Source organism: Propithecus coquereli, unplaced genomic scaffold (genome assembly GCF_000956105.1).
Source record: "Propithecus coquereli isolate 6110/MARCELLA unplaced genomic scaffold, Pcoq_1.0 Scaffold351, whole genome shotgun sequence".
Lineage (NCBI taxonomy): Eukaryota > Metazoa > Chordata > Mammalia > Primates > Indriidae > Propithecus > Propithecus coquereli.
The window spans coordinates 1,331,466-1,342,105 of NW_012149186.1; the positions used below are offsets into that span (position 1 = coordinate 1,331,466).

The window sequence follows — 10,640 nt, forward strand, 5'->3', positions numbered from 1 at the left end:
AAGTGGAGGACAGTCCAGTCCGGGACAGAGCACGGGCGTGCTGGCCACGGCTTCCTGCAGAGCGGACGGCAGGGCGATGCGGGCCCACTGCTCCCGCGCCCCTCCCCGTGCCCGCTAACACGTCGAGGCCGCCCGCAGTCTCCTCTCCCCTCTCTGGGGCGAGAGCGACAGCCCGAGATGTGCCCCAGGGCGCTGTGGGCGGCTCTGCCCGTGCTGTCCCTGCTGGCCTGCTGCCTGCAGGGGAAGCCGCTGCAGAACTGGGGGCAGGCGTCTGCCGGGGGGAAAGGCCACAGCCTGCTGGGGGGGCCCGGAGGGAAGCCGCCCGAGCACACCTTCGACCTGAAGATGTTCCTGGAGAACATGAAGGTGGACTTCCTGCGCAGCCTCAACCTGAGCGGGGTCCCCTCCCAGGACAAAACCAGAGTGGAGCCGCCGCAGTACATGATCGACCTGTACAACAGGTACACCACCGACAAGTCGACCACCCCAGCGTCCAACGTCGTGCGGAGCTTCAGCGTGGAAGGTAGAGCCCGCCTGCGCGGGGTGCCCCGGGGTGGGACTCACAGGGCCACAGCTGCACTGCCCATGTGGTGGCCCCGGCCACAGGAGGCTCTTCGAGTTTCCGTTTAAGTGAATTACGGTGAAATAAAATTAACGTAGTTCTGTATTTCCACCGCTTCAAGTGTGCACCCGTCGTGTGTGGCTAATGGCTTCGCCACAGGGCAGTGCTGGTTATAGAACATTCCGTCGTCCCTGAGAGTTCTACGTGGCAGTCTGCTCTGCGGGGTGCTTCTTCCCTGGCCGTGTGCCACACCTAACGCGGGAGCCGCCGGGAGACAGCGCCTTTTCTTCCATCCCTTCCCCACCCCCCTTGTTTGTCCTTCCCTCCCTCCCCCTGCCCCTCCTGGCGCCTTCCTACTTGGACAACTTATTTAGCTCCCAACCGGTATATTTTTAAACTTTGAAAGAATGTCTATTTCTCTCTTATGAAAGCGTTTTTAAAAAATTGATAAAATATTTTGAGAGCGAACCTAAATATTTTTTAGAATAGAAATGTCCCTGATTTAGGAGAACTAGAAGAGAACAGGGCCTGTGTCCACCAACTCATTCAACTTCACATGACGCAGGTGAAATGAGTTTCAGTGACACAGAGCTTGCAGCCTCTGAGGGCACCTGTTCAATGTCGAGTGGCTGGATTCCAACCCAGGCCTGCCTGTCTGCGTGGCGCCCCCGTCCTGCTGCTGCAGTCTCCCCTTGAACGGTCAGGAGCACAGGGCCTCTCCCCTCCTGGGTCTGAGACCTGCAAACGCCAAAGGGGCTCAGTGCCACAGCCAGGCCAGACCTGCCTGGCTTGCAGAGCGTGTGTCCCTCTAAAGGACTGTGGTCACGATTCATGCCACAGTGCTGGATTTTCTGATAGTCCAAAGGAAGAAGAAAAGTCTAGATTTTATGTGAATTTACCTGATTTTTAAAACCCTGGCTTCGTTTCTTAAAAAATGCAATCTGCAAGTCACTAGGCACATAGGGCACAGCTGTGTGACCTCCACCTTAGGAGAAGCCTGGGCTTCTTTCGCCAGAGCCAAATTACCAAGTCCCACAGGCCTGGGAATACACACACACTCCCAGAGCAGTGTGCACGTCCCCGGAAACTGATCCCACCCCGGCGTTCCTGTGGTTGCCAGTTCTGCTTCCCTTCCCAGATGGTCCGAGGGCGGCTCAGGGAGGGAGGGTGCCAGTGCTTGTTTTCTAGATGTCTGACTGCAGCCCCACAGCCATTTTTAAAGCATGCCACGGTGAGAGCACATCAGGTCACGAAGGCACGGCGCGTACTGCTCAGACGTGCCAGGGAAGCTCAGCTCGTCCTGCAGGAGCTAGGAAGGTGCACCCGTGCTGGGTGAGGGGAACACAGAGCCGAGCAGTCATGTGCTTTGTTGTATGCAGGCGGCGTGCCCAGCTCGGGAGGAGGGTCTGGGGGATGGGACATAGTAATAGTGATTATCTGCTATAAGCCAGAGACTGTGTCCGGTTAAGCTCCCTGTGTCACCTTGTCCAAGCCTCCCTCCAACTCTGGGAGGGAGGGAGGATAAACCCCATTTTACAGATGAGCAAACTGAGGCACAGGGACACTCAGGACTTTCCAAGGTAACAGGCCTAGTGAGGCACAGAGTCAGGACTGGCACTTCATTCTCCCAACTCTAGGGAATAATTGCACTTCAGTCTGCCAGACAGCAAAACCTGCTGGCCGGGTTTCAGGGCAGCGCGGGCTCTCCATTCCTGTCGGCACATGGTAGGAGCTCGAAAAACACCAGCCACGGTAGAGTACAAACATGCTGATGGCCAAGTGTCAGCCCAGGGGAAGTGGGAAATTGAGACACTTATGTGGCTAAAAGGCAAGCCCAGTTTTCCTTGACAGGACAAAGCAGTCGAAGCTAATATATTTTTTCCTCAAAAAAAAAATCTACTTTCACTTTGCTTGAGAGTTACGATTCTAAATGATTTCAGCATGTTCTGAAATTTTTATCATTGTCTTAATATCGGACCTTCGTGATCCCCTCCCGGGATCTCTCCTTTGAATTCACACACTCGGGATCTCCACTCTCAGGCTGACAGTGCATTTCGATGCTTCCTTTATGTGAGGGTACTTCCTAGCTGCATGCACTGTGGCATTTAAATGCCCTGAATCCCAATCTCCATATCTATAAAAGTGGCATAATCATTAGACCCTTCTGGGATGAGTGTGAGGACTACAGTGAAATATATTATGCAAAGCTCCTAGTGTAACTCCTGGCACGTAGTAAATGCTCAATAAATAGCAGGAACTGTCAACTTCAATTGGAGGCATCTCCTGCCTCTACTTCTCTTGAGAAGATCCTAGATGTCCTATTCAAAATACTTAAAGGCTTAAATGGACAAAATAGAGATAATAGAGACAAAAGTGTCATCTCAGATGCCCTTTCACCCAAACCATGAACTTCGGTGTCGTGAAAACGGGCCGAATGGCAGATGCCCATCCATGTGTTTGCCTTCCAGATGCCATCTCCATAGCCACCACGGGAGACTTCCCCTTCCAGAGGCACATCCTGCTTTTCAACATCTCCGTTCCCAGACACGAGCAAATCACCAGGGCCGAGCTCCGACTCTACGTCTCCTGTCAAAATCACGTGGACTCCTCCCATGCGCTGAAAGGAAACATGGTCATTTACGACGTTCTGGATGGAGCAGATGCCCGGGACAGTGCTGCGGGGACCAAGACCCTGCTGGTGTCCCAGGATATCCGGGACCAGGGCTGGGAGACCTTGGAAGTGTCCAGCGCTGTGAAGCGATGGGTCCGGGCTGACTCCAGCAAGAGCAAAAACAAGCTGGAGGTGACAGTGGAGAGCCACCGGAAGGGCTGCGACAAGCTGGACATCAGCGTCCCCCCAGGGTCCAAAAACCTGCCCTTCTTCGTCGTCTTCTCCAATGACCGCAGCAACGGGACCAAGGAGACCAGGCTGGAGCTCAGGGAGATGATCGGCCACGAGCAGGAGAGCGTGCTCAAGAAGCTGTCCAGGGATGGCCCCGCGGAGGCAGCGGAGAGCAGGGAGGACGTGGAGGGCCACACGGCCGCGGGGTCGTCTTTAGCCCGACGGAAGAGGAGCACCGGCGCCGGCAGCCACTGTCAGAAGACCTCCCTGCGAGTGAACTTCGAGGACATTGGCTGGGACAGCTGGATCATCGCGCCCAAGGAGTACGACGCCTATGAGTGTAAAGGTGGCTGCTTCTTCCCTCTGGCTGACGACGTGACGCCAACGAAACATGCCATCGTGCAGACCCTGGTGCATCTCAAGTTCCCCACAAAGGTGGGCAAGGCCTGCTGCGTGCCCACCAAACTGAGCCCCATCTCCATACTCTACAAGGATGACATGGGGGTGCCCACCCTCAAGTACCACTACGAGGGCATGAGCGTGGCAGAGTGTGGGTGCAGGTAGTACCTGCCGGCGGGGCAGGGGAGGCCGGTGGGAGGGGTCCTGAGAGGTCCTTCTTCCCCCTGGGCACCACAGGGACTGAGTCGATCTGCCTGCCAGCCTGGGGGAGGAAGCGCAGCCTGCAGGGTGCAGGTGGTACCTGCCCGCCCCAAGCAATGCCCCCGGGCTCGACTGCTGGGAAGGCGATGGCCAGGGTGTGGGGGTTTCCAGGAAAGCCTGGAAGTGTTGTTGGGGTGGAAGGGGAGGTGACAAAAAGGAGACAGGAAGGGAACTAATTCAGAGTCCGCAGAAAACTGAGCAGAAGTGAGCCGGAGGAGCGTGGACGGCGGGTGAGGGGCGCAGGTTTCTGGGAGTCACCGGGTCGTGGAGGACGGGCTGAATACAGGACCCTCAGGCAGTGAGGGGAGAGGAGCCGGCCACGCGCTCTGCAGCCCCCATTTCATGCACCTGCCTGACCCGGTGAGGTGGGCGCAATGGCCTCCAAGTTACAGAGGCAGAAACCCAAACGCAGGCAGGTCAAGCAGTGCCAGTCAGTGGCACGTTCCAGCCCATGTCTGCGGGAGACCAAAGCCCGGGACCTTCCCGAGTGCCACACTGCAGTTTAGCAGGTCTCCCTGTAGCCAAAAAGCAGCGAGGCGTTGGCAGCCCGGGAGCGCTGAGGCCAGACTGTGCTGAGCCCTGATCAGTCCCCACCAACGTGACTGGGCTGTTGTCACGTCCAGCGCGTGGTCTGACCACTCGGTGCCTGTGCTCACTCAGTGGCCAAATGCTTTTTAATGTCACCCCTGAGTCACTGAAACCCCCCCCCAAAAGCAACTGCAGGGTGGAGAGCAGCAGTCCTCTGGGCCACGTCCCACACTGTGGCCAGAGCGGCTGTGACCCACTCGTACGGCCAGCAGTTCTCACAGGGCCACTTGCTGTCCGCACACGCGATTCGCGCTGAGGGATGGGGCGGCCACGGCAGCACCTCTGCACTTACTCACCCAGCTCAGCAGCACAAGACACCCGTGGATGCCCCCCCACAAGGACCCCACAGGAGACAGGACCTGGATTTGAACTGGTTGGAATTAAATGTGCTCTTGCTTTGGTATTTGAAATGTCCCTATTTTTACTCCTTGGTGACATGTGCTCAAGTGGTAAGACGTCCGGCCTTCCTGAGTGAGGCTCCCCAGCCTCTGAAGAACTCCTTATGCAGCCACCAGCCCCGCTGCGCTCGCCGCTCTCTTGAGCGATGTGCGCCCCGGCCCCACCCTGTGCCTGGGCCTGGGACCAGCCCCACCCCCGCTGACCCCAAGGGAGGACAGTTTCCATTTCCTCTGTGCTTCCCCCGTCCTCTGCTTCTCCTGGCCACGCACGGGGGGTAGTGTGAGGAAAAGCCTGAAAGTGGCAAAGATTCTGCCCCCTGGCCAGAGCGGGGCCCAGAGGGGGCTTAGAGGGGGCTTAGAGGGACCAGGCCATTCCCACTGGCTGAAGCTCCCATATATTTAAAAAAACAAAGTTTGTGTTAAATGTTTACATGAAACCAATGAACAACTTTAACACAAAAGTACAATGAGACATTATTTTTTAATTACTGGAAGTATAGAAAATATGAATTTCTGGTACCTGCTAGGCAGCGTGGTCGAACAGTGCTGTTCACAGTTGGGTGACGGACATCTTGCAGTCCTGGTGGTGTATTTCTGTGCCTGCATGAAAGTTCTGCTTAGCAATAAAGCCAATGTCTGATGTGCAGCTTTGTCCTGAATATGACACCTGAAACTCAAAGCCCTCCAGGCCCACCCGCTGCCCACCCCTCCTTCCAGGCCCCACTGGGATGGGCTGTGCCCTTCCCTAAGGAGGCAGGCGAGGGACGAGCAGCTGCCCCAGGGCCGGATGGACACAGGCGGGTGGGCAGTGTCTGCACACTGTGGTGAGGGGACAGGCTCCTACATGGGCTTCCGGGGGGTGTGGCTGTGTGTCAGATGTTTGCAAGTCCCCGACCACCGTTACTGCCCTGCGTTCTCTACGCTGCCCTGTGACAGGGGAGGGAGGCCCCACTGTCCATGAGCAGCACAGACGGCCTAAAGCCCCCTCCTCCCAGGTCCCACGGCTGGGCCGCTCTTCCAGCCGCAGCCTCACTGTGCTCCCGCTCCAGCCAAACCACCGCAGAGGCCGCCCTGTTCTCGCCCTCAGGGGACGCGCTCCCGGGGCCCCGCCCTTCGCGGGCACTGCTTCTCCTGCCCTGCTCATCCATCCAGAGTCTCTGCTCAGCCAGTGCCTGCTGTGCACTTCTCACTCGAGGAGAAGGGGACGTTCTGTCCAAGGGTCGCCACGCGTTGTTGCTGGACTTCTCTCAGCATTCCGCCGGATGGACGAAGGGAGGGATTCCTGGTCGCTACTTACAGCCTTCTGTCGTCCAGCCTGGCGCAGTTCCCACGTGAGCCTGACCGGTGCAGGTGGGAGCAGGGCTCCCCGCCCCGCCGGCCGCGGAGCGCTCCCTTCCCGTGCGGGCGCCAAGGCTCAGCTCGGCTCCTGCACCCAGGTCGTCTGACCAGCTCTGTCCGGACGGCGGCTCCTCTCCAGAGCTGTCCTTAGACTTCTGCGCTGCCTGCCCGGGCCTCTGTCTCTGGGCCCCCGACACAGGCCCGTTTGGACCCGGAAGGCTTCTATACCATCCTGTCTGGTGGTCCCCACAGCGGCCCCCAGGGAGGTGGTGTTCGCCCCTTTAGGATGAGGAGGCTCAGATAGAGTTCAGGGCATGCGGCAGGGAGCCTGGGGCCAGCCCCTCTGTGGTGTGCTCCCTCCCCGAAGGTCTTGCAGCAGGCCCGGGCTTTAGCGGCCACAAAGCAAAGAGCCTCAAGGAGAGGCCGGTAGGGCTGCGCTGGCCTGTTGCCTCCATGCAGTCTCGGCTGTGCAGCCCGGGAGCCACACAGGCCAATGCTCTGCTGTCACTGTCGTGAAATGTGTAATAATTTTCAACCAGGCACCCACACTTTCCTTCCGCTCTCCGCCTTGCCAATGACATGGCTGATTCTGAATGCATGGCCGGTGTCTTGGTTTCCCAAGTCCCAGCGACACTCAGGAGGCTGTGTCCTGGGGAGACGGGAGTCTGAGCTTGGCTGCTGGGAGCTGACCCCAGGGCCTGACAGCCCCGCCACCTCCTCTGGTGCACGCTGCGGAAGCCCAGAGGCTTCTCTGCTTTGTGAACCAAAGGCAGCGAAACTGCTCACCCCGGAAAGGCCAGCCTGGTACAGCCGTGTGGCAGCTTCTTAGGCAGGGGTCAGAGATGCTGCCACTCTTTCTCCGGCCTTCTCCAAGCAAGCCACGTCTCTAAGGACAGTACTAAGGAGACTGGACCCAAGGCAGGCCACACCTTAAGCCAGCAGTGGACACAGATGGCTTATGCTGGGTCAGGTAGAACAAACCATCCTGAACTTCTTTTCATTTTCAAATCACAGAATCTGAGCTTTGGGAAAGAGCACCTGCTCCCGGCAGGAATCTGCACACCGGTGGCCTCAGCTTCCCTTGAGCCTGGGCCAAAGTCAGAGTCTGTCCCCCACAGCACCCCTTCCATGAGCTTCTATTCTGATGTGACCGTCCCCGTGAGCCTACGAGTCTTCTCCATGGAGGGCGTGGAGGGCCCTCGGCTACGGGAGACATGGGTCACTTCTGCCTCAAAGTGATAAAAATAAGGGCAATGAAATACTGTTCATAAAAGCCAAGTGCAGTTTCAAGGGTGTTCAAATATCTCCCCCTTTTTATGAAATAATAGAGAGGTAGGTAATAGGTTTGTTGTTTTTTATAATGTCCATAATTGGCAAAATAAAATCCTGACAACCCTGCATTGATCCTCAAAATGATTTTTGAACCATTATAGGTTTATGAAATCCCGCAGCCCCGTCTCCTCCTAGCTTTGGCCCCCACTCCACAGGAGCCCTAGTGCCACCAAATCCAGGAAGGGAACAGCTGGCCCAGCACCCACCAGGGCCATCAGCCTCCAGGCCAAGCTGCAGCCCCTGGCCTCCAGGGTCTGGCCAGACCACCCAGCCCCACACTGAGCCTCAAGCCTCTTTTCTGGTCCTCCTCCTCCCTGCTTCGCAAACCCTTGGCTTGCTGTCTACACCAGCATCCACCGCCTGCCCGCTACAGACCTATGCACGATGCCCGTTTGCTCAGTCCTCTCTGACCTTGGCCCTCACTTTCCAGTACAAATGTGGGATGTGTCCTATGTCTCCCCACATGGCCAGGGGTGTCCTGCCTCCTGCCCTCCTGCCCAGTCCACAGGGCCTGTACCAGCACCACCTGCCCACCTGATTCTCTGCCAGGGAGGGACGCAGATGGGGCCTGCTGTGTCCAGAATGCCAGGGCAAGCATCCCAATCAATTAGATGCCAAAACCAGGGCCAGCCCCAGAAACAACAGGCATACAGGCAACTTGGGGAGAAACACAGGCCTAGAAGTGCCAAGGCATCACCCCCAGAAGGGCCTGGGTCCCCAGCCTGGCATCTCTGAGGCTCAGGACTCAGGTCTGTGTTAGTCAGCTGCAGTGTCAAAATGACCGAAAATCACATACGTGTCCACTACCTTCCTCCTTCCCCACTTTTGCAGGGATGAAGAGCCCTGAGCCCTGCCTGGGCTGCCGTACTCTAATCTGGGGAGTGGAGGAGTTAAGAAAGTAGGAGGAGCTGAGAAAGGCTGGTTGATTTCCACCGCACAGGACAAGAGCTGCATCCCGCAGAAAGAACAGATCGGCAGTGGGCAGGGTGGAGAGAGCAGAGGGTGGAAAGGAGCTGGGGCCAAGAGGGAGGGCAGGGGGGCCAGGAGGGTGGATGGGAGAACAGAGGAACAGGCGCCGGAACGCCACTGTGGGTGGGATGCCCCCGCTCTCCCAGGCTTGCCCCGCAGTGCACAGGACACCTCAATGGAGCCCAGAGGAATGCAGACCCGAGCCACGCAGGTCTAGTCCCCTACCTGGTGCACCCTGAGCCTTCATAAAAGACAGCTGTTACTGCTACTAACCAGGGAATACAGATCAGATCAACAAGAAGTTTCTGTCACACAGCTTTCTGATGCTCATGTGCTTTGATAGAGGAATCTTGACTCTGAGTCTCTATCCTAAAAGATATAAATTAGATATGCAAATATTTCATATATTAATTTTAATTTAATTAAATTTTAAAATAAATTCAATTTTAATTTCATGTTTAATATAATTTGGTGTTCACTGAACATTGCTTTGCTCTTCCTACATAAAAACAGGAGACTCTCTAAAATGACCAACAATAAGAGAATAATTTAATGAACTGTGGTTAGTTCCCTTCTTCTTTCATCCTGGACCTGATTCAGGATGGGACTAGAGGGCGATCTGAGTGTTCTCCAGGTGTCACCAGAGAAATTAGAAAATCAATCAATGTAATTAACCATATTAACAAACTAAAGAAGAAAAATCTTATCATCTCAATAGATGCATTTGACAATATTCAACATCCATTCATGATTTTTTTAAAACAACTCTCAAAATATTAGGAATGGAAAAGAATTTTCTTAAACTGATAAAGAGTATCTACCAAAAAATCCACAGCTATCACACTTACGGGTAAACTGGTAAAATGTTTTCCCCGTAAGATCAGGAACAAGGCACTTGAGATCCCAGCAAGTGCAATCAAGCAATAACAAGAAATAAAATCTGTGGGTTTCAAATACAGAAATGCAACATGAATACCCCCTCAGAAAATGTCAAGGATTCTGATTTTGTCAATGGACAAAAAAACAAATTCTGTAAATAATTAAAAGAGGTTTATTCGGAGCCAAATATGTGTGACTGTGGCCCAGAGAATCACAGCAAGAAGCCTTAAGCAAATGGTCTCCCCATGGTTGGGTTACAGTTTGGTTTATACATTTCAGGGAGACAGGAATTACACATAAAATCATAAATCAATATATGGAAGGCGTACATTGGTTCGGCCTGAAAAGGCAGGACATCTTGAAGCAGGAGATTACAGGTTATAGGTAGGTTTAAAGATTCTTTGATTTATAATTGATTAAGGAAATGAAGCTTTCTCTAAAGGCTTGGAGTGTTTCAAGTTAAGATAAGAAAGTCTATTAATCAGAGACAAGCCACTGGACACATATCAGCCATATACCCAGACTCAGGTGGTCTGTTAAGTAAATTGATGACCTGCAGGTATGGCTTACTGTCTGTCTTACATGGCCTTAGGCTTGTTAAAGATTCTGTATCTTACCGTTACAGAGAATAGCTCCAAAAGGGACAGGGCATAACTAGGCGTGTCTGACCTCCTTTCTCCTCATGGCCAGCAACTCAGCTTTAAGGGTTTTGGGGGATTTTTGGCAGGAGGGGTGTCCCCTTGGCCAAGAAGCTCGGGGGGCTTAAGATTTAATTTTAGTTCACAAGATGTATGTTATTCCAAGCTGATCTATAGATTCAACTCAATCCCAATTATCTGATGTAAAACAATTGCATGAATCTAAAATTTATGTGGATAATCAAAGGAACTAGAATAGCCAAAATAATTTTGATAAAAAATAACAAAGTTGGAGGATTCACACTCCACGATTGGAAAACATGTTGTAAACTAGAGTAAGCAAGACCGTATAATATTGGCAAGAAGACAAGTAGATGAATGTAGTAGAATGGAGTATAAAAATAGACCCCCACATGTGATCAATCCCTTTTTGA

At 54.2% G+C, this 10,640-nt stretch overlaps 1 protein-coding gene across 1 annotated transcript; it reads left to right on the forward strand.

Moving 5' to 3' along the window:
- GDF2 (growth differentiation factor 2) lies at positions 1–4,315 on the forward strand. The gene is made up of 2 exons (XM_012651261.1): positions 1–523; positions 3,031–4,315. Exons 1-2 carry the CDS (start codon positions 178–180, stop codon positions 3,966–3,968), a joined length of 1,284 nt encoding a protein of 427 aa, XP_012506715.1. The 5' UTR covers positions 1–177; the 3' UTR covers positions 3,969–4,315.
- Positions 4,316–10,640: the final 6,325 nt, after the last annotated feature.

Coding starts and splice junctions, on each gene's coding strand:
- GDF2 (XM_012651261.1), top strand. CDS start 178: ATGTGCCCCAGGGCGCTGTGGGCGGCTCTGCCCGTGCTGTCCCTGCTG. Junction 524..3,030: donor GCGGAGCTTCAGCGTGGAAG/GTAGAGCCCGCC, acceptor TTTGCCTTCCAG/ATGCCATCTCCATAGCCACC.